The 22170-nt window shown below is 40.4% G+C and overlaps 1 protein-coding gene across 2 annotated transcripts in view; it reads right to left on the bottom strand.

The window, feature by feature from the left end:
* HECTD4 (HECT domain E3 ubiquitin protein ligase 4) overlaps positions 1-10913 on the bottom strand; it is a 76472-nt gene extending 65559 nt beyond the window's left edge. For both annotated transcript variants that reach the window (XM_075718423.1, XM_075718424.1), the window contains exon 1: positions 10743-10913. In XM_075718423.1, coding sequence (XP_075574538.1) covers positions 10743-10913 — 171 coding nt within the window. The remainder of the gene's footprint in view (positions 1-10742) is intronic.
* Between the last annotated feature and the right edge of the window lie 11257 nt (positions 10914-22170).

Here is a 22170-nt window from a genome sequence, read left to right as displayed (position 1 = left end):
AGATGCAATGGGTAATTTCATACAGGGCTGTTTGTTGGGTTTTGTTTTTCATTTTTAATTGTAGGCAGTAGTCATAGAGAATATGAAATAGATGTTTTATGTCTAATTGTAGAATTTTGAACAGCTTGATAAAACGCTTCAGGACAAATCACATCTGCCATTTCTACAAACACCCTTACTAAAGTCAATGAAACAGCTTTTCAGTAGAACACTTATCATTAGAGTCATGAAAAGTTCCCTTTAAAGTAACTCACATAATAATTACACTTGAATAGATGTTACTATTGAGCTTCTTAAAACTAATGAACCTCTTTTAATTAATTTCTTCAAAGAGATTAAGAATATTAATTCCTAAACCACATATTATACATTTAAAATAACTACTTCATGTTAATTTGTGTGTTCTATTGTCTCAAAAATAAGTTTAATTGTTTCCCGTTATAGATGCAATCACTTTCTAAAACAGTTTTGCTTTTGACTTTCTTGAACTAAGCTAAATACGTGATGGATCCTCAACTAGGCGATAACAAGCTGCAGAAATGGAGGAAAAAGAGAATGAATGTTTTCATCTTGAAAGTTAAAAGCTGAAGAAAACAGGTCTATGGTCTTTGACTATGCTAATAACAAAGACACCACAAAAGACAAGGTGTGCTATGCTTAGTTGGCTCTCCCTTTTAGGGTATACTTCCAGGGAGGTGGGGGGGAGCTACCTATAGCCTTCTCCCCTTCCCATAAGCATAGTGGAGCCCTGCAATCCATGCCAGGCAACGTTTCAAAAAGTTGCGCCCACCTAAATTATAAGTATACCACTATGTTAATTCACAAACTTTGTACAGCCTCATGTGGATTTTGAATCAAATCTGTACCCCGTACATAATAACAAGCAGAAGGTTTAAATAGTCAAATATTCAAACACCTAAGAATTGCTTTATTTCAGCCAAACTGCAAACTCAACCAAAGGCTGAGTTCCAGTTGCAACTGATGAACGTTTTTTCAGTTTCCTTCAAGTTACCAATGTTATGTTTGGTGGGTTCTCATCAAGAAAACTGCAACCAATTGTTGCAGAAAGGTCCACGTTTTGAATATAATTTAACCTTACAAATTTTGTCACTCATTAGGGTCCAACTGAAGGTAGACTTATGAAAACTAGTCGCACTGTGTTACACACTCTTGTTCCTCAGGTCCCACAGTTTAGCAGGAAAATGGATTTTTTTTGCCTTTGATACTGCTCTACATCTCTGAGTCTGTCTTGTAGAAATCAAGACAAGAAGCGAGTGTCAAATATTTGCAGAAATGCTGATGAAAAGCCTTTCCCTACTGAAGTTTTATTTTCTCACTGATCTCACAGTTTGTAATTTGCTTTATAAGCATAGTATGGTCTGTCTGGAACTGTTAAGAGTGTTTTGCTTTGGTCTTTCGTAAAGGAAATATGCATTAATTTGCATTAACAATATATGAAGTATACTAGATTCAACAGATTTAGAAGACAGTTCCAAAATGGAACTTACAGATTTTTGAAAATAAAGCCATTTACATAATGTAGTTTTCTTACAGCTTACAGAACCAGTGAAAAAAATTAACCATTCAACATCATCTGAAGGTCTAAGTAGGCATTTGCACTTCCAGAAAACAGCAGGATATTAGGAGAAAGGTGTACGGTCATCTACCATACAGGAGTCTTCAGAAAATTGTTACAGTCTGTTTTCCTCAAAAGACATTTTACTGACTAGAGCTAAGTACTGAGAGCTACCTCCAAAAAGGAGCTTCAAGACCAAGTTTTCACAGTGACTAGCTGTGACAACCAACTTGGGAGCTTTCAGGTTTCAGACATGCTCCTAAGATATTGCCGCACACCAGGGAACCGTTCTGGTTCTTGCTGGTTAGCAAAACACACCTCTTTCTAACCCAGCGCTAATAACAGAGCTTCACTTGGTCTGTGCTATATATACTGTTCCCCTTTGGATAGTCTAAAGGCTTCACAAAGGAATCACAGCCCTTGCCAAGGTTTCCTCAGCATAGTGACTACAGTTTTCTCATATCTTCAGGCAAAGCTTGTTATCTTGAAACTATGTAAAGTCAAAGCAAGTTAAAATAAAATGTGAGAAAAAAATGCACCACATTTATTCACAAATTCCGGAATAGATGATAAAACTACCAGTGTTTATAAAAGATACAGGTGGAGAAAGAAAATAGAAAATCTATGCTAAAATGACTTGTACTGACATTGAATCAGAAAGGTCTTCTCCATCATTTACCCAGCTGATTTACTGCAGACCTCCCTGGCACGTGCTGTCAGAGGCTGCCATTCTGAACACCTTTTGCCCAAGGCTGCACCCACTGAAGAGGGTTTCTTCAGGCTACAAAAGCTTGTGTACTCTGCCAAATCTCCCTTTTTAAATCCCCCAGCAAAATTTAATCCTTTTCCCCCAAATTAGTTTATTCACTTCTTATGCAGCAGATCTGACCATCCTCTTTGTTAAAATAAGCACAGATTCATTTCCCTGCAGATGCACATGCCTGTTACTCAAGCTGTCCTCTCCAGTACTTCACTGAACAAACAACTACTCATTCAGCAAGAGGTAAAATTCCCTTTCCCCTGCCTCCTTGATGCCTTAGTATTTACTCTTGAGTTTGAGCTCTGATTTAAGATTGATTTCCAGCATCCTTTTGTTAGTGGTATTTGGGCACCTTGCCTACACAATGCTTGGGGAGATCTCAGAAGCAAATGGCCAAAAGCCACATCACAAGCAGTCACCTGAACCAGTAAATAATCAACCACTTCACAGCACCAATAATTTTTGGCTAACAAGGCTTAAACCAAATCTAGGAGGATGAAAAGGATGTAACAACCACATTGCTTTGCCATAAAACAAGTTACCCAAGAATCTACTTAAATCTCAAAAGACAATCTCTAACAGAAATAGCAGCTTAACAGTAACACCATCAAGCTAAAAACACAAACATACATATGCTTAAAGGAAGAATACTAAACAAAATCTGCACATACAGATTATATTCAGAATTAGCAAAAGATAACTAGCCAAGCTACAAAAATAATGCAGATTAATATACGATGAAAACAAGGACATGAAAAAGTTAAGATGCTCAGCAGCAGTTAAAAATAACATAGTAATTTTATAAACACAAACATAAAGAGAATTGAGAGAAAATTTAAAGTCTAACTTACATACATTGGTAGTGTTAAAATAGTCCATTTTCTGCTTTTAGATAAGACATATTAACATTTTCCTTAGGAACAACCAATAATGTTAACAAAAAAATCTTTATAATCGAAATATAAAATTTTAAAGAATAACTTCTAATAACCAAAAAAAAATACACAGTGTGAGTGCAAAAAGTGTAATTCTAATGTAACCAAGTAATTCTAGCATAAATTCTAATGTAACCAAGACACTATAACCAGGGGAAGAAATAAAAAAACATCGCTTTTTAAGATCTTTTTCTATACCTGATTTTATAAGTAGGGTAAACATCACTGAGACTTTTTGCAAATGAGAAACGTACTCTTCAGTCACTTTGAAATTACAGTTCATACACTGTGACTGTGATTATTGCCTATTTTCCAACTTTGTCTACCTCTAGTTAGCAAAGACTACATTTGAAAAGTTTTGATTTTTAAAGTCTCACACTTAACAGCCTGAAGTTACATATAAATAAAAAATGTTAGTAAAAAGCCTGTCACTATTTTAATTTTACAGTATCTTGTCCTTAAATATTATTTCTTTAATATTTTAAATCAATTTTAATAAATATTTTAATTAGACAATGCTTGATCCAGAGTTCAATCACTCTAATTGGCCACTGACATCTTCAACACTGAGAGGCACAAAAGGTATCTAATTTTAGATCATCAGCTATGGGGAGGATGTCATCTTTCCTGCTGTATCCAATTTTTGTCCTGTTTCATCCTACTACGTGACCTTAACCAGATACTTCTTCCCATTAAACAATATTTTTGCCAATACTGCTCCAGAAAGTAGTCAGGCGTTCGCTATTATTAGGGTAAAATGTTTCTCTACTGATAGTAAATACAAGGCGTACTACAATTAAGACACACTAATCTACATGAAGAGTTTTAGCCTGAGGTTTTATGACCACATTAAGTAAATTTAAAAGTGAGCCGCCACTGAAATTCCTGCCCCCTCATCCTCTCCCTGGTGCTGGCAGTAATGCCTGGGGGTGGTTTTTTTGTTTGTTGTTTTATTGGGGGGTTTTTTAAGCTAGATTTTTGGTTTAGACCAGTTCCCTGGTGTGGAATAGCAGGCCGAATGAAAAGAAGCAGAATGGAAAAGAAAGAAGAAAATGCATGGCCAGTGACAGATGTGAACAAGGACTTTTTGCAATAGCTCTCCCAGTATACTAGCTTAAATGACAGTCTCGGGCTGAATATGCTGGTTTCATTGATCAGTTTTAATTCTACTACACAGAGAATTGATGAACTATGAAACTGTTCACAAGGTATATTTTTTCCTAAAGTTATGTATTGCAAGTGAAAGCCTTTAAATCTCCAAAATAGCATTTAATTCTTTCTGTACATAATTAAATTGGCTGAACTTCACACATAAAGATAACAACTTCTTGAAGATGGTGGTACAGTCCCCAATATCAATTAGATTCGTAATAGCCCCCTGAGTATTAAACAAGTATTACTCCCATCTCACAGGAGGAACAAACCATACAGAAAAACAGAAACAAGCTCAAAATCATAAGGTTATCTTTAACAGCAGCATGAAAAAAAATTTAACTATGTTACTTTCATCACCACGTTACAGGTCTAAGGTCATTCCTCTTGTACCACAGAGTTAAAATATAGGGAGTACCACTTTTTTATTTAGTTCTTTTGTCTCTAGAAATACAAATAAAATCATGTAAAAAAGACTGAATCACAAGATTTATAGATTATTCTATAAGAGAAATACCAGAATTGACAGTTTTAAAGGTACCCTGAAAATTGAAATACACATCAAAATTTAAACTGCTCCCATAAACAACATTGTACATACACTCCTAGTCTTCCACTTTCTGTTGCTCTGCTAGGTAATAGCATTTCTGCTTACAGCAATTTCTGAAGACACACAGTAGGAAGCTGTCTTAGTGCAAACACTACCTTGATTTCTTTTAAAAACATTTTTCTAAGCCCTCTATAAGGCTTTTGGTTTGATACGCCTGTGTGTGTGTAAAATACATAAATATGTGCAAACATTTTCATCCTGATGGTTTAGATACTGAAATTTTGTAGGTTCTCAGCAGCTGCTGCATACTTTACATTATGCTTTTAGTGTTGCAGTTGAAAACTACAAGTTTCAAGATTGTTCTGACTTTTTCTGCTCCAAGAAATTTTAACCGTATCACCTTGTTTAAAGCCTCTACTGATTCATAATCCTGTATATAGCAGCAGAGCTTTTTAACAACTCAGCTAAAAGCATGAACTATTTTCCCTTGTGAAAGCATTAGAAACCTAATTACTTGCTCAGAAATAAGCAGAGAAACGTGTCTCTTTTACTGCATACGCAATACCGTACCAAACAATTTTTTTGTGACTGTGCAGATTTACCAAATAACCTTGATATCCGAGATGAATTACAGCGTACAGGCAAGCTGCAAATACACACAAAAAAAACGCTATAAAAGAAAGTCTTGTTTCTTTATTTGTTCATTTGTTTATTAACATATTTCTTTGGCTCTTATTTAAGTAGTAGATGAAAATGCCTGCGAAAGGTAAAGAAAAATCTTTGTCATTTAAACATCTGAGAGTGCAGATCACTGAACTAATCAGCTCCAATTGGTAATAAGAACTATATTTGGGAAACATATTTGTAACATCATCCTTTAGAAGAAGTTTTTTCAGTATTTCTGTACTAGAATAACTAAAACGTGACTTTAAAAATAAAAAGCCAGGAGGCATGCTAGTCCATATTATAGAAGTTTAATAAATTCAAACAGGTCATTTTATGACAACTGATCATAACAACAGCAACTCTGCCAGACATTAAATGACATAATCTTAGTGGTTTACACAATTATCTAATGAAAGTGAGCTTAAAAGGAAAGCGATCAAGATTTCAGAGTCCTCTCAAAAGGCAAGTGAGAGACTTACGGTGATGCCTGAAAGCATGCCATCAGCTCCTGTGCAAAAGTAACAGCCAAGGCTCACGTTTGTAAGGTTTTCTTCCTACGAAAAATTAACTTCAAGAACTAGCTTCATCTGGTGTTACTCCCAAAGAGGAATACTGGAGTATTTGAAGTGGAAGGGGGTGCAAAAGGCAGGACTAGGAAAGTTACAAGCCTGACATACATGCCTGGATCAGCAGTTCCCAAGCTAGAGGTCGTAACCCCAAGAGGGGTCATCCACTTAGTAAAAAGTCAATTGTTTATGGTGGCATTAGGGATTTTTATCTTGACAGAGGTGAAGCTTGTAGATGGAAGTAAGGTCACAACCAGAAGGATTCAGAAGCATTGACCTAGATAATTACAGAGAACTACTCTCTCCTTCAGCAATCAGGGAAAAGTGACAAAATGTTTCTTCTAGTCTGTGAGGAAATGGGTGAAAGCTTCAAGTGTAGCAGATACCTTCAAGTCTAAATCAGTTCGACAGAAAACACAAGTTAGTCACAGGATTGGCACATGCTGTTAAAATAGCACTGGACTTCAGTTGTTCAACTTCTCTCCACAGGGCTAGACCAGACCATACTGGGGGGAAGAGGAAAGGACACAACTTTTTTTTTTTTTAAACCTATCTGCAGTGCAGACCAACAGCTGCCCAGAGGCATCTCATACTCTGTCCTACAATAACAGAGCTTGACAAGAGTCAAAACATCAGATGAGGACAGATATATACATGATCCAGGCAGCTACTGAGGTAGGACCTACACTTCCAGCTTTATGTTAAAAATATATTAAAGAAAAAAAAAAAATCAGGTATTTAGAACTTTTCCAGGCTATGCAGCAGAGCAGCAAGAACAGATATCCAAATCACTATTATCTCTGTTAGGCTGAACATAGAGTGCTTACAAGTTAAGTGGACTGACACATAAGGCTGTTCTACTTTATACTGGGACTATATACTGAAGATTTGTCTTTCTTCCCACTTATTTCCTTGCAGAAAAAAATAACTGAGCCTATCACTGGTTAGCTGAAAAATTGCTGATACTGCAAATCTAAACTAATGAAAATACCAGCCACAAATGTGAAGATCAGAAAGAAGGCCCCCTCAAATGGAAGGATTACAATGGTAGCGTATGTCAACCAAACTAAACTGCCCAGATACAAGTGAATGTTTTTTTGCCATCCGATGGCTATGTCGTAGTCTATGTGAGCAACCGCTGTTCAGTAGTGTCCTTCTTATTAAGTTACCAAGGGTTAACACATCGATTTATATTGCTGGCACTCTCGTAAGTCTCAGCATGTTGACTCTGGTGTACCAGCAGATTAAAACTACATGGTTTAAAGGACCTCTACCTTCAGACATACCTCTTGCCCCGCTCCCAGGGGTTATTGTCTCTGTGAAAGATGTTTGAGTGGGAGGATTCTGGAAGTGCTGCAGTTTCCATTGTGGCACATTAAAGAACAGCTCATCTTCCATTAAGCTGTCCCTCCTGTGCAGGCATTGACATCCAGGGCAGAGACCGGACAAAATGTCATGGCAACATCTTCAGTTCTCGGTCATGTAAGGTTGTCTCCAAGAAGCAGAAGACTTTGCACTTTCAAAGTCATTTGTCCGTATGAAAGGCTTTAAAATAAGGGTGCAAAGGCTTGCATAATTGCTAACTAATCTAGGTCTCTCTTGACTAGAAGATTTTCTTGGGAAACCCACACCAGGAGCAGCTTTTATATGCACATCATTACAAAATTCTATCAAATAAAAAAAAAAGTGCCCCCTTTCTTTTTGGTAATACATATTATTTGCAAATATGCTGACAGTCTACGAAGTTGGCATACATCATTTACATCACATAAAAAATAAGAACAAAACAAAAACCTCTACACTCTAAAGATACTCCTAGAACAAGCTACCTTCACATGAAAGGGAATGTTAACATTTTCATAACTTACCATTAAGGAGGGGGGGAAAAAAAAAAAATTACACACACACATATAAAAATATATAAAGAATAAGTTGTATGGGAGTCAAAATAACAAAATAATAAATTTTCATAAGCCTTTCTTGGCATAAATACCAGTACAGTAACATTTTTTTTCTCTGATTTTCTTTTTATAAATAGACAAAACCTCTGAACAGAAGGACAAAGGAAACACATCCAAATACATTGACATTATTCACCAATAAGATCTTTAAAGGGATATTTTAACAAAACAGACCAGAATGATACTTCCCCCCCCAAATATCCATTTAAGTATACTACATTTTTTAATTAAACATGTCATATCAGAAATTCAGACAGGGTTCTGACCACCATTGATGAAGCACAAGTAGTATATTAAAGAAGTTTACTAATCAAAGCAGCAGCTGCAGCATCTCCTACCCTTGTCCAATAACATATCCCAAGAGATTTCTATTTGGACCATTTTCAAAAATATTTATTACATTGCAAGTAGGAGTAGAAACAGTGCAAATGAGCTATTCAGTGTATTAGTCAATGGCATGGCCACACTTCAGTAAGATTCATACACCTGTTTCCACAAAATGGCTCCTCAAAGCCATTCCAGTTCACCGAGGTAGCCCTTTATTTAAAAAAAAAAATTTAAAAAAGGCAGAGAAAAGTTATGAGCTAAATAATCTATGTTTACACCACTTGAAATTTAACTTTTTTTTTAACCCTCCCCCACAATACTAAAAACTATAAACCATTTTACAAACAAGATCTGAAAAATAAGTCACTTGTGGCCATCACATCTTTCAGTGGAAGAAAATAAAATGCTTTAGTATTCTGTGACTTAAGACTATAGATCAAAATAAGTACCATAGCAAAAAGTCTTATTTATTTATTTATTTTAAAGTTTCACACGGCAAACATGCACAGCAGAAAAAAAAAAAAAAATCTCTGTTCTGAAACAGGAAAAATTATGTGAATCAGTGGCACTGGATTGCTGAAACCCTCATTATAAAAGTGTCATAAAGGCCAAGACACAGTAACACTAATTCCATCCTGATCTCCCCCAAACAATTATAGTTTCATAGACATTCCTAGAACTAACAAAAAATTCTCCAGAGCTAAAGTGTTTGTCAAGTGAAGCTGTGCGCCAAGTTTCATGCTGGAACATACTTCTGGTCTAGCTTGCAAGATCTTAAAAATAAGGTTTGGTTTGGATTTTGGTTTGTTTTTTAAAGGATATCCTCCTTTATTACTATATACACGAATAATGCTGTGGGAGCATGCATTTTTCTAACATAGTTATTAGACTCAATGCTGCTTCTAGAACTATGTAATGGAATCAAAGTATTTTCTTGAATACAAGCTGCACTGAATGCCAGAGTGGACTCTCATCACAAGGGAGAATCATTCCACGCTTATACACATAGAGATAAGTCATCCACCTTAAAAGTCTCTCTCTTCCTGTTCATGTGATATTTGCCAACATCCATTTCAAGGGAGCAGCTAATGCTCCCGTCCCAATCCCCAGCGCCACATCACACAGAAAAGAAAATGCACGTTCAGCAAAAAATATCTTTCCTTAGATAAGGCTGCGGGAAGTTTTCATGAACACCATAAAGACTTCACATCACAAGGCGAACAATGATGTTGTCAGAACTGCAAGCCTGGCTCATGGGTTCTTCTTAGCAACACCCCCGTTAGCAGCCAAAGCCTCACTAAAGGGTTTTGCGGCCTAAATGCTTGTGACCTAACATAGCACACAGATAAAGCTCCTGCTGAACCATCCCCTCTCAGCTCACACCACTCAGCTCCTCTGACAAAGACCCTGTGTCATTGCAAACCACATTGCTGGAGAAGAGGGCGGGGTGAAAGAAGAGAAGGGAGGCACACAGGGAAAAAAAAAAAAAATGCAGTCTACAAAATAGATGCAACCTACAATCCGTGACATTCAGTCCTTCACCGTCTCCTCCCAAGATAAAACAGCTGTACCATCTGCCTGCAGCCAAAAGCACCAGCAGTTCTGAGAAGGTAAAAAGCTGGAACGAAAATCTCGGCTGCCCTCCTGGCTCTTTAATAATGATCACTGTCAACAGCCTAAATACAACACCCGGGCACCCCAGTACCCTAAGCATCTTATTGTAAGGCTGGGTAATTACAAACCATCTAAAAGTAACAGTAAAAAGATAGAAAACCATAAATAAAAATAAATGAGCCAAAGGCCACCTTGAAATACACAAGTGTGGCTCAGATTTCCTAACCCTACCGGTTCAAAACAAGGAGGTAGCACCAATACTTCACCCTCCATCTTCAGTAGCACCTCACCGTCCTCCTGCCCAGCTCCACTTTCATCATTATTTGAAATAAATTAGATTTACTTAAAACAAGTAGACTGCCTCAGTACCACTTGGCTCCATACCCCAAATCTTTCACCCTGCATCCGCATCCACCATTCTCCACGCCGGCTCCCCCATCCTCCCCTAGTCATTCTCCCTGCGCCCCCCCCCCCCCCCCCCATAACACCATCCTCCTCCTCCTCCGCCTTCTCCCCTCCTCAGGCCCCCACTGCCACTGACCCCCTCCCCCGAGAGCATCCTCCTCCTCCTCCCCACCCCCGAGCCCCTACCCCCGTCCCTCCCCTCAGCTCGGGGGGCCGCGGGCCCGGCTCACCTCCAGCTCGGTGTCGCCGGGCTCGGCCACCCCAATGATCTCGCTGGGCAGCTCGGCCAGGTCGGTGACCCGGATCAGCCCGTCGTGCAGGAAGATGGTCTCCTCCTTCACCGACAGCCACTGGGCCGAGTCGGTGGCCGCCGCCGCCGAGGCGCCCGCCGGGGACCCCATGGCGCGGACGGCGGGGGGGCTCCGCAGGGCTGAGGCGAGGCGGGTCCCGCTACACCCCCATGGCGGGGGCAGGGCGGGGGCAGGCGGATCCCCAGCGGCCTGGGCGCCGGACAGCCGGAGCGCGGTGGGCAGCAGCGAGGAGCGGCGCGTTGCCACCGCGGCGCCGGCGGACCGGGGACCTCCGGGAGCCGCCGTGCCCGCCCGCAGCCACCACGTCCCGCTCCCTCCTCACACACACAGGTGACAGCGCGACGCCATGTTGGGGGCTGAGGCGGGCCCGGCATGCACCGCGCGAGGAACAATACACCCTCCCCCCCCCAGCCCCGCGGGGCCCCGCCCCCCGCCGCGCCCCTCCCCCGCTGGGCCCGCCCCCCCCCGGCGCCCCTGAGGGCCGCCCCGCGGGCTCGGGGGCCGCCCCCCGCCCCACCGCCCCCCGCCTGGCCCCGCCGCACCGCCCCTCGCCCCGCCGCACCGCCTCTCGCCCCGCACCGGGGCCGCTCCCCTCGGCGCCTCACCTCCGCTCGCCCCGCACCGGAGCCGCTCCCCTCGGCGCCTCACCTCCACCCCGCCGGAGCCGCTCCCCTCAGTGCCGCACCTCCGCTCGGCCCCGGGGCTGCTCCCCTCGGCGCCTCACCCCCCCTCAGCGCCTCACCTCCGCTCGCCCCCGGGGCTGCTCCCCTCAGCGCTTCACCCCCCCCTCAGCGCCTCACCTCCGCTCGCCCCCGGGGCCGCTCCCCTCAGCGCCTCGCCCCCTCGGGCAATGGCCGCTCCCCTCAGCGCCTCATCTCCCTTCCCCCAAAGGCCCCTTTCCTCAGCCCCTCGCCCGTGAGCTGCTCCCTCAGCGCCTTACCCCGAGGGTGAGGCCGTTCCCCTCAGTTTCCCTCTTCAGCCTCACCTTAGCTAGTCAGGGTCCCTCCGAAACTCCCCTTTTCCCTTAAGGACTGATCCCTCCTTGTGCCTCACGTTCCCCACAGGGTAGTTTCTCCCTTCCTGGCACCTCTGGTCACCCCTTTTTTGTCTGCCCCGTTCTCCTTCCAGAATGGCCTCCCTCGTTCCCTTTCCCCTCCCTTGTCTGCCCCTCCGTCACCTCCTCGAAGGAATTCTGTCACCTCTCAGGGAGCCTTTTCCCGAAGGACTTGTGAGCAAGCAGGTATGTCCCTTCAAATCCGTACCTCCAGATTTAGCTATGTAATGAGGTTTGCCAGAGGGTGCGAAGCAAAAGGTTTGCAGCACCACGGTATGTGTGGGGAAAAAAGGAGATCTAAAGAAAAATGGACCCTTCTCTCTCTCAGTCTCTCTCTTTCGGGCACCATCGTGTGACCTTCCCCATTTTCCATCAGTCTAATTTCACACAGTTGCCTCAGACCTCCACCCGAGCCTGTTCAGAGAGGTACAAAGTGTCACAGGCTGTACATGACTATTCAGCAAAGTATGTGCTTGTGAGACAAATCATGTTAATGAGAAAGAAATGATGATAAATGTTAAATATTTTTAGTGTATAATTACTGTGGGGATTCCCATTACAAGTGGCTGCTTTTCATGAAACGGTGACTGTGCACAACTGAACAGAGATGGAGCGTTATAGATTTATTTACCTGTTCGATCAGATTAAATTATTTAATATATTAGTGCATTATAACAAATGTGCTCTGGTATTGGAGGAAAAGTGCATTCAAACCTGTAGTAAAATGAGATCTACCGCCAATGCTTTATGTCCTATTAAATCTGGTTGGGAAGAAGCGTTTTCTCCATGTAATGGGCCACCACTCAAATTATGACCCACACAAAATGTCTTCGTATCACTGATTCAGCAGCATGAGCATTCACACAATTGCGTAGTTTGTCTTTGAGGCCAGTTCAGACAACTTAGGGTTCAGGTAAGTTCATACGAGTAGTTGGTTACAGATCTGTGCAATAGCTCTCGGTACGCTATATTTAGTAGCATATCACTGCCATTCATGTATTGGAGAGCAGAAGAGTCACCAGGCTTCGTTTTATTATGGAAAATAGATATTCTTTTCCTCTGCACTAGAGAGTCTCATCTTTCAACAGGGAGGTTATGGGAGAGTTGGACGTATGTCCACGTGGGTATGGAATAGTCCTTTGGTCAGTTTGGGTCAGCTGTCCTGCCTATGCTCCCTCCCAGCTTCTTGTGCACCTGGCAGAACATGGGAAGCTAAAAAGTCCTTGACTCGTATAAACACTACTTAGCAACAACTAAAACATCAGTGTATTATCAACATTATTCTCATACTAAATTCAAAACACAGCACTATACCAGCTACTAGGAAGAAAATTAACTCTATCCCAGCTGAAACCAGGACATTATCAAAGGTTTTTGTGAGGGAGAGACCATTCATGGTCATCTGTTATTTTTGGTCAAGACATGACACAGAGAACAGCGGCTGCAGATGGACATATCCACAGATACGAAATCCACCGTGATCCTCCTGCAGGAGCCCTGCTAGGGCTCAGAAGAGAGCGAATGCTGAGATTTGAAGATTTTACGGCAGGTGGGACGTGGCAGCTGAGTTCTGGCAGTTGAGATAAGCTGTGCTCACAAGGTCTCCTTGGAGGAATGGGAAAGCTGCTGAGGTTAGATTAGTCACAATATTTCATTGCAAGATAGTGACTGGTGTTACTGTTTTGTTACCAGAGTAGTTATTCTACATTGTTTTCATTCATTCACATGAGACAGGAATAGAGGAAGAGAAACGCAAAGTGTGTATACATTTTAGTGGGAGTAACACTGAACAAAATTCTGTCTTTAGATTTTGTAATTCTGTCATGGTACTAGTTGAATATCTTCCACAAAATCAATACAAACAGCAGAGCTGGGAGTAAAATGGAATGTTCACTTCACAAGCAACACTCATGCCAGGAACGCTTGTCAATAGAAAAAGCTTTCTAGAGGTGGCCGAGTTTTGGATGTATCCGCTGTCCTCCAGAGGACTGTGTCATAGGCTGGGTAACCCCCAGGCTGAAAATTCTTTGTCTCCAGCTCTCACGTGCTCTTTCCAGGGCCTTCTGGACTGCTTTATCCCAGAGGAATACAGTTGTCACAGTAGCTCCCAGATGGAGAATCAGAGTTTGATATAGCTGTCGATCCAATCCACTAATTGCTTTGAAATACAAACCACGGCCTTGTATTTGAATAAGGAGCTGACTCAGAGCTAGAAGAGAGGTGTGTGTAACTGTGGATGCATTCATACCAGGCCAAGCACGGAAAGAGGTGCATGGCTAAATTAAATACTGGCCAGAGGCTGTGCTTTGTCATTTGACTGGGGGTTGGTGGACAATTTCTCACAGTGAGGATCCTGAAAGATGTGTTTTTGTGTGGTAAGTAACCTGAGCTGCCCCGAGTGAAAAGCAGGCCACTTAACTGTGAATTGGAGATTGTGCAGAGGTTTTAGAAATCCCTTTTAGCGGTATTTGTGTGAAGACATCCCAAGCTGAACAGAGGGGATGTTTACCAGTTTATAGTTAGTTATTTCCTTATTCGGAGTTCTTCTGAATTGTATTGATTTGCCAATTCAAAGTTAAGAATCAGTTATTGAATTGATCTAACGCCATAAAACTGAGAAACGTGTTCTGTCCTGCCTCAGCACAGGTAAATAAAATAAACAGTAGTAAATGTAAGTTTTACTAAATTATTTTAGATGCCCGATATTCAGGAATTAACAGTATATCGTGCAATCTATAAGCTTACATAGCATGGAATGCTGACATAGCTTTCTGCAAGAAATTTTCAATATTAAGGCCCTGATCTTGTAATGAATTCAGCAAATATAGTGCAGTTTGTCTGGCGTCTGCTGCAGAAGATGTTGTATAATATAATGAAAAAAAAATATTATTTTTGTTCTGCATGTCACCAGAAAATGTCAGCCACTGCAACTTCAATGTAGCATTCAGAGGTGTACTGCAGTAACTACAAAGAAGTCTTGTACTACATTATGGGAGGTGGTATGACTTAAAAACCAGACTAGAATCACATTGTGACATGAATCATCAAGCTGAAGAAAGAAACCCCTTAACTTGTAGATAGGCTTGTGCAGAAAACCAGTCTTTTGCTTTAATTATTTTTGAGCAGATGGGTCAGCTGCCTCCAGCTGGGTGCCTGCTGCTGCGGCCGTGGTCGTGCCTGCCTCTGGTGGCCGGATTCTGGGAGGAGCTTCCTGACGTGCAGGTCCCCGGGCCTGCAGCTGAACGGGCCCCTGAGCTTCTCCATGCATCACGGTTCCTGAGAGTTAGCAGAAGATGCTCATGGTCTGTGGGCAAAAATTAAGTCCTGTGAGCTGAGAATGGAAATTCACTATTCATGCTTTGAATTGACCATTTGCCTGTTACGTAATGGAATTTAAAGGAACATTGTCTCGCCCTCCAGTTTAATTTTATATTAACAGCCACAACATATGGTGGAAATTCTTTTCATTCTAAGGCTTTGCTGTACATCTTTCTGTTAATTTAGAAATGGCAGTTTCAGTTTTAATGACCATTGTGGCACTAACAAATGTGTGAAACAGAAGAAATAGTTGCTATTTTTATGTGGTCTGCAATAACCAGATTTCCATACTCTGAATCCTGGCTCCTCTGCCTAGTACATGTTATTTAGAGAGCCCAAATGCCATCATTAATAAGGCCACTGTGCAAGGAATACTGGTATTTCTTGGCACACTAACTGTGTTTAAAAAATACAGTTTCTTCATTTTTCTCCAAGTAAAACTTAGAAAGGACTGAAATGGAAAAAAAAATCAGCATTTTACAGAGGAGAAAGAAGAAACTAGACAGTGAAATAAAATAATTTCAAACTTCAGAAATGTATTTTAATCGCAAAGGAAAAATATTCACATTTTTCTCATTTTGATATATTAGCAATAATCCCTGAAGAAGGTTCTGACTGATAGCAAGGGAGGCTTGAGGAAGGAAGAACAAATAAAAAGATTTTTATTAAAATTAATAAGGACAATTTTATTATAGGAAACATGAGTATGAATCACCCACTTGCAAACATAGCCCTAGTTAAATTGGACATGAAACAAATGTAAATTATGGAATCATAATAAAAAAGCTGGAATGTTTTCTTAGAGGCAACCTAATCCGGTGCTGTGACCCAAGCTGTAACTACACTACTTGTGACACATACTTATCCCGTCTAGAGTGATGGAGACTCCACCTGCAATCTCTTCCATTGTTGAATTGCCATTACAGTTAGGGAGTTTCCTAATGCTTAATTGAACTTGTATTACTGTAATTTAAGCCTTTTCATTTGTCAGCTTTTGTAGGCACAGAGAACAGTTTATTTCCTTCCTCTGTAAGTCTTGTTCATGTGTGAAGGCTGTGACCACAACTCCTCTCCATCATCTCTGCACTAAATAATCCCCGTCCTTTCAAACTTTCTGTAGCCCATATACTCTAGAAGTCTGATCATGCTTCTGCTCTCTGGGATTTCCTCCAACTTGCCCACATCCCTCTTGAGCTGCTGGTACTTTAGATGAGGCCTTACCAGTATGAAACAGTTTGGACAGACTCCTGTGTCTTCTGTGTAATACTCCTGCTAAGCGTTTCGGTATCATCTTTGCTTTCTCTGCAGCTGTATGATACTGTTGACTCATACTGGGCTTGTAAATGAAATAACAACTTACGCTTAAATTCTGTTTGTGGTATTTCGCATGCAGAAACAAAGAAAACTGGCAGTTAGCATTACTCTTGGTAATCTCATGTCTCGTTTTCTTATTCAAGAATTTAACACAAGTAGCCTTTTACAGAGGGAAGTATTTAAATGCTGCCCATCAGTGAGGAAGAGTGGTTGGGAGCTGAGCAGATCCCTTAATGGTTGTCCTGAATTTCTGATTCTCTAATGTCTCAGAAGACTCATTATTAATATCCAAAAATAGGTAGGCTTTAAATACAGCTATTCGGTACTGTTTTAAAATTCAACCTCCCTGAAAACTGGTGCAGTCAAACAAGGAAAAAAAAAAGAAAAAAGTCTGCTACAATATTCTGCTCAATATTGTAAAATTGTATAAATGTAACAAGGTGGATTTATATAATTTGTACAAATTATTACAAGGTCCACTTTATAAAGTGTTTCTCAGGGTTTGTAATGTTAAATTGACAAAATCCCTAATAGCTTGCCTGAGATCTGAGGATTTTAAAATTAGTTCTCAAGAATGAGTTACAAAAATGGTAGGTTTTTGGATCAATGTACACTGCAAGATTGGCAATGTTTTTTTCCTCTTGTAAAAGTGAGGAGAACTGCTTGGCAATGCTATTGTAATGCTGAAAGTGGTCAGCATAGAGATGGGGCTGATACCTGGACACAAATACAAAATACATCGTTCATCAGAACTATCTCTAGCTTCATATATACTGTGTATTTTACATCGAGTTTTATTTAAAACTCGATGTAAAGTTGTTGATGTAAAAGTTTTCTTTTCTTGAAAGAAAAAGTGACATAAGCTGATTTTCTATTAGACTCTCGAAGAATAGTTTGAGTTTCTACATCTGTATTTCAAGAATTTTCTGTAATTTTCCAAGTAAATTGGTTGAAATGTTAATCCTGCAAATCTCGGTGTTTGCGAGCTATTCGTTGGTAACAAGAAAGAATTCCAGTTGCTGACACAAAACATACAGACTTTTTTGTTTTTTCTTCTAGGAGCATTACCTTGTTACTCAAAGATGTCCTTTGTTCCAAATGTCCAATTTTTTTCTGTTTTGTGTTAAAAGACCTCAGCTTTAATTTTAGTAAAATCAGTATAAGGCCCACTTGGAGTCACAGCCCTATATCATAATTTCAAATCTCCGATACTTAAAAAATGAGACCAGTTAAACATGTTAAAGCCCCCTCATTTTTAAATTCTTTTCCTCCTTTACATTAAATAGTGTGAACACTTCACGCTTGTATTTTAAGGGGCATTGCAGTGTACAGTCAATCTCAGTACATCATACAGAAAATTAGATACATTAACCTCTGGATCACGCTGCTGTCCCAACGCAGGGGCCCTGCGCACGAGCAGGCAAACAGGATGTTAACTCCTACAGGAGATGGGTGCGGTGATCTGCCAGGGTTTGTGTCTGATTCATTAGACTCCCTGAAATGTTCATTCAGCGCTGATTGAAGCATGTTGTCAAACCTGCCATCAGACTTCCCGGGGGAGGATAAGGATGTTCACATCACCAAAGCCTGATGGAAACGTGAAGCATGGGGATAGTAGCTGCAGCTGCATCGCAAGGCGGGGAAGCATCATACCTTGTACTTGCAGGTGCTAAGGAGGGGAAGAGCTCCCTGTGGCCGGGCCACCAACACTCTGCCGTGGGAAATCTGCCCCTGGTTAACTAGCCAGTTGGTTAACTAGCTGCCAAACTAACCCACAGTGTGGGTGGGGAGGCTAAGCTCATGTTACTTTATATTGAACAAGAGCTGTAATGAACAAGATCTGTATTTTACAAAACTTATATCCCTAGGAGAAATGAGTTCTCTCTCCCCATCAGGATGGCCCTACACAGACATTGTTTTGAAGTTGACTGAGAACTGGGCAGAGTTTTACAGAATAGTTATCAAAAATGTTTAATCCCAATCAGAATAAAAAGCTGAAATTTTGACATTTGCAATGTGACATTTCTGGGGGAAAAGTACATTTCAGGACAACTAACTTATTTCAGTTTTATTTTCATTTCAATTTTACTTTTTATTATGTGAGAATTAATTTAATCCATATGTTATGTTGGTTTAATTTATTTTATATAATTTCTTCATAATTTTGATGCTGAATAAAATTAATACTGAAATGAAAACTCAAAATATCTGTTTTAACATTATACTTTATTTTGTCCAAAATGAAGTTTAGTTAAATATGACTTACTCACAGGATGACTTGATTTCAATTACTGGTACATTTTCTTAAAATCTCCCAAATCATCAGAACTGGTTTAGGGATGATCTGCATAGTGTTGCAGAAAAATATTGTTGTGACATCTACAGGAGCTTTTATTTTATTTATAATTTATTTATCCTTATTTATATCATTACTGGCAACAGAGGAGATTTTAAAATTACGGTACATATATTCTAGTGCCTTTTTACATGCCAGTCATCCCATCAAAATCATAAATAAAAATTCCTGGGAGAAGCTTCTCAGCACACCATTTTTCTTTCACTCTCACCTTGGGATGGATGGTCTGCGTTGGCACAAAGCCATGAATATGGGGAGGAATGTATCAACTGGTGAAGGTATCTACCCAATTTGAATTTCCCTAATTCTGACAGACACTAAGACACTAGACAGTTCTGTCACACCCCCTCCCCACACCTTTTTTTTTTTCTTTTAACTGTAATGGTGTCAACAATGCCTCGCTGAACTGAACTGGTAATTGGAAGTAAATGAAAAGTCAGAAGAAAGGATAGGTACTCAAGTGTGCTCATATCCTTTGTATGCTAGTGGAAAGATATATTTTCCATGAACTGTAGAGGTCAGGTCAAGAAACATAGGAATTAACTACTACAGGTATTCTGTAACTTATATTTCTTACAGAAATATCCCATCATATCAGTCTGTCTTGTGTCTAAATATTTGCATCACGCTTCAGCATTTCTAACCAGATTTCAAACTATTCCAATTCAGGAGCTACTCCTTGCAAACAAGGATGCTTTTCCTTTGTGACAAAGCAGAACTAATCAAAAAATTGAAAGGAGTGTATCTTGGCTTTTTAATTTCTTGTTGATAACAGTCTTGATTTGTTACAGAAAACATTTTAGGAGTAAAATAAATTATAAGTTTTTATGGCTTTTTAGAGTACCAGAAAGTCAAACTATCTAGGAAAACTTATAAATATTAGGCTAGTTTAATTTCATTCATATAGCTCGGTCTAAATCCATCATATGGTAAGGTTAGGAGTATTTTGACATTGAAAGTTTAAAATACATGTAATAAATACAGCAAAATGACATGTATGAACAGGTAAGTGGGTGGAAAGCAGGGATTACTATACTCACAAGAATTTGTCTCTACTACTTATTTTTTCTTGTTATCTATAATTCTGTAGCAGCTGTAAGCTTCATTCAAAACCAAAATCTTCCTGTGATTTTTTACAGACACGGAACGGAAATGCTCCAAAGCTAAAGATGAAGCACCACCTGGATAGCTGCATTTGGAATTGATCACCGTGTTTCAAGAAGCCCATGGATGGGCTGGGGTAAGTCTTGATGAGAGCAATCAGGCATCTTGAAAACACAGCCTATGAGGATAGCTTGAAAAGCTTTGGTATGTTCAGTCTCAAGAAGAGAAGGCAGAGAGGAGACATGGTAACGAATGTGTGAAAGGCTGAAGCAGGGAGAGAAGTAAGCTGCTGTTGACAGGACAAAAAGTCATGGGATTAAACTACAGCTGGGGAGATACAGGGCAGACATCAGGAAACATTTCCCATTGGTATGGCGTGTTCAGCAGGAGACTGGATTGCCTTCTGAGGTTGTGGAATCTCTGTTAACGGCGGGCTTTGGCAATGCACTGGCAAGTATCTGTTGGGTCTGATGGGGACTTAGCTGATCTCATGGTGTAGGATTAGATGGTTTTCATAGTCCATTTGCTATTTTCTATATTCTGTTCAAAGTAATTTCCATACCCATGGCAGGGAGAAAGCAGAAAGACCTGTAGGAAGGAAAAAGACAAAAAAAAAAAAAAAAAAAAAGCAGCTGTCATGTAATAGCTTGTCCACAGAGAGAAGTAGCGATGGAGGGAATGATGGAGTAATTACTCAGAGATGGCAAGAAGCAGAATTTTGCCAGCTTGCTTCCGTCAGCCATGTTTTGTAGGTGTCATCCAGAATGAAAGGCCTGAGGCGGCTGTTTACTACAAAAGGTGAGAGCTGGGTCTTTATATAAGGTTTAGAAAAAGGTATGCCAGTCCCGACAAAAAAATCTATTCAGTCACCCATGCTGAGTTAGCAATATTGGGAATAAACCCCACAACTCATTACATGTTATTCATCCAAAACTGACTTGCCTTTCATAAGCACATCTCTAAGTAAGGATAACTTGTGAAGGTGTTATAGAAGAGGTAACAGTGACTAGAGTCTGAAACAACAGGACACCAAAGAAAAGAGTCAAGGCAGGATTTTAAATGAGAATTTTAAATGAGATGGCCTTTGAACTTTTATTATCTTTGTCTTTTACTTGAAATTCACAAATCAGTTTCAAGATCCTATGAAGTCTTAATTAGCTGTTTTTCACAGGCATGGCAGCACTAACTACCCTTTTTCCTAAGAAAAGGAAGCCAGGTCAGTGAATCCCTGGCCTGAGAAAATGCTGTAGTCTGTACTGATTTTCTCTTCAACGGTGACAGGCATTCAAAACAAACTTAAAACTGAAAGCCACTAATTGAGAACTGAAACCATGCAGCGTGAATTGGAATGCCTTTTCCTCTGGGGAGAACAATTTTGCTCTCTGTGTGGTGTTTTTGCAGCTATAAGTGCCCACATCTCCAAAGGTGCTCTTCCCATAGTGCCTACCTCCCCTTCCTTTCTTTCTTGAAGCATTTCTCCTGTTCTTTCCAGTATCTCTTTCCTATAATTTCCAGCCAATAATCTACTTTTAAAGGAAGAGTAAGAACTATTATACAATAAAGTCACAGCAAGTGAACAACTTGATGGGATATAAATATGAGGGAGACAAACAAAAAAGGATATAGAAGTCTACAGTGGTTTTGTTAGTGAAGGGATGTTGCTGATTTCTGTGAGAGGTGCAGTCTTCTTATGCTCACTATGACTCACCTGTTTTTCCCTCTGTTCCTTACAGCCAGATGGCGTAAGCCAGTGAAGGCCAAATAATTCATCATTCCACAGACTTGTGATGGACTGGCCCCTAGATGAAACCAGGATGGTTGAAAATCTTTTCATGCTGCTATAGGTAAGACAGTTTCTTCATTTGTGATACTGTAGAGTTGACTTTATGAACGCTGCAGTGGAATGTCAAGTGCTAATAAAATCCTGGTCTTTACTTGTCAAAATCAGTCTTTTTTGGAATTGTTTTATAAACTCTTGACTTTATGCTTAACAACATAGCAGTGTTTCTTTAAAAAGAACAACATCACAAAGAGGCCTGCAGATAAACCATGAAGAACAGTTAATTGCCCTTCAACTAAAATAACTCCATGAGCAATCAATCAATGGAAGAACTGAGAGCAGCGCTGTCAGTCATCCAAAGCCAACTGACTGTTTGGAGGACCATACCAGCATCACTGCCTTCATTAGATTGTTGGTTCAC

The sequence above is a fragment of the Pelecanus crispus genome, chromosome 11, assembly GCF_030463565.1.
Source record: "Pelecanus crispus isolate bPelCri1 chromosome 11, bPelCri1.pri, whole genome shotgun sequence".
NCBI lineage: Eukaryota > Metazoa > Chordata > Aves > Pelecaniformes > Pelecanidae > Pelecanus > Pelecanus crispus.
The sequence above is the reverse complement of the archived record's forward strand: the minus strand, read 5'-3'. Positions and strand labels throughout refer to the sequence as shown.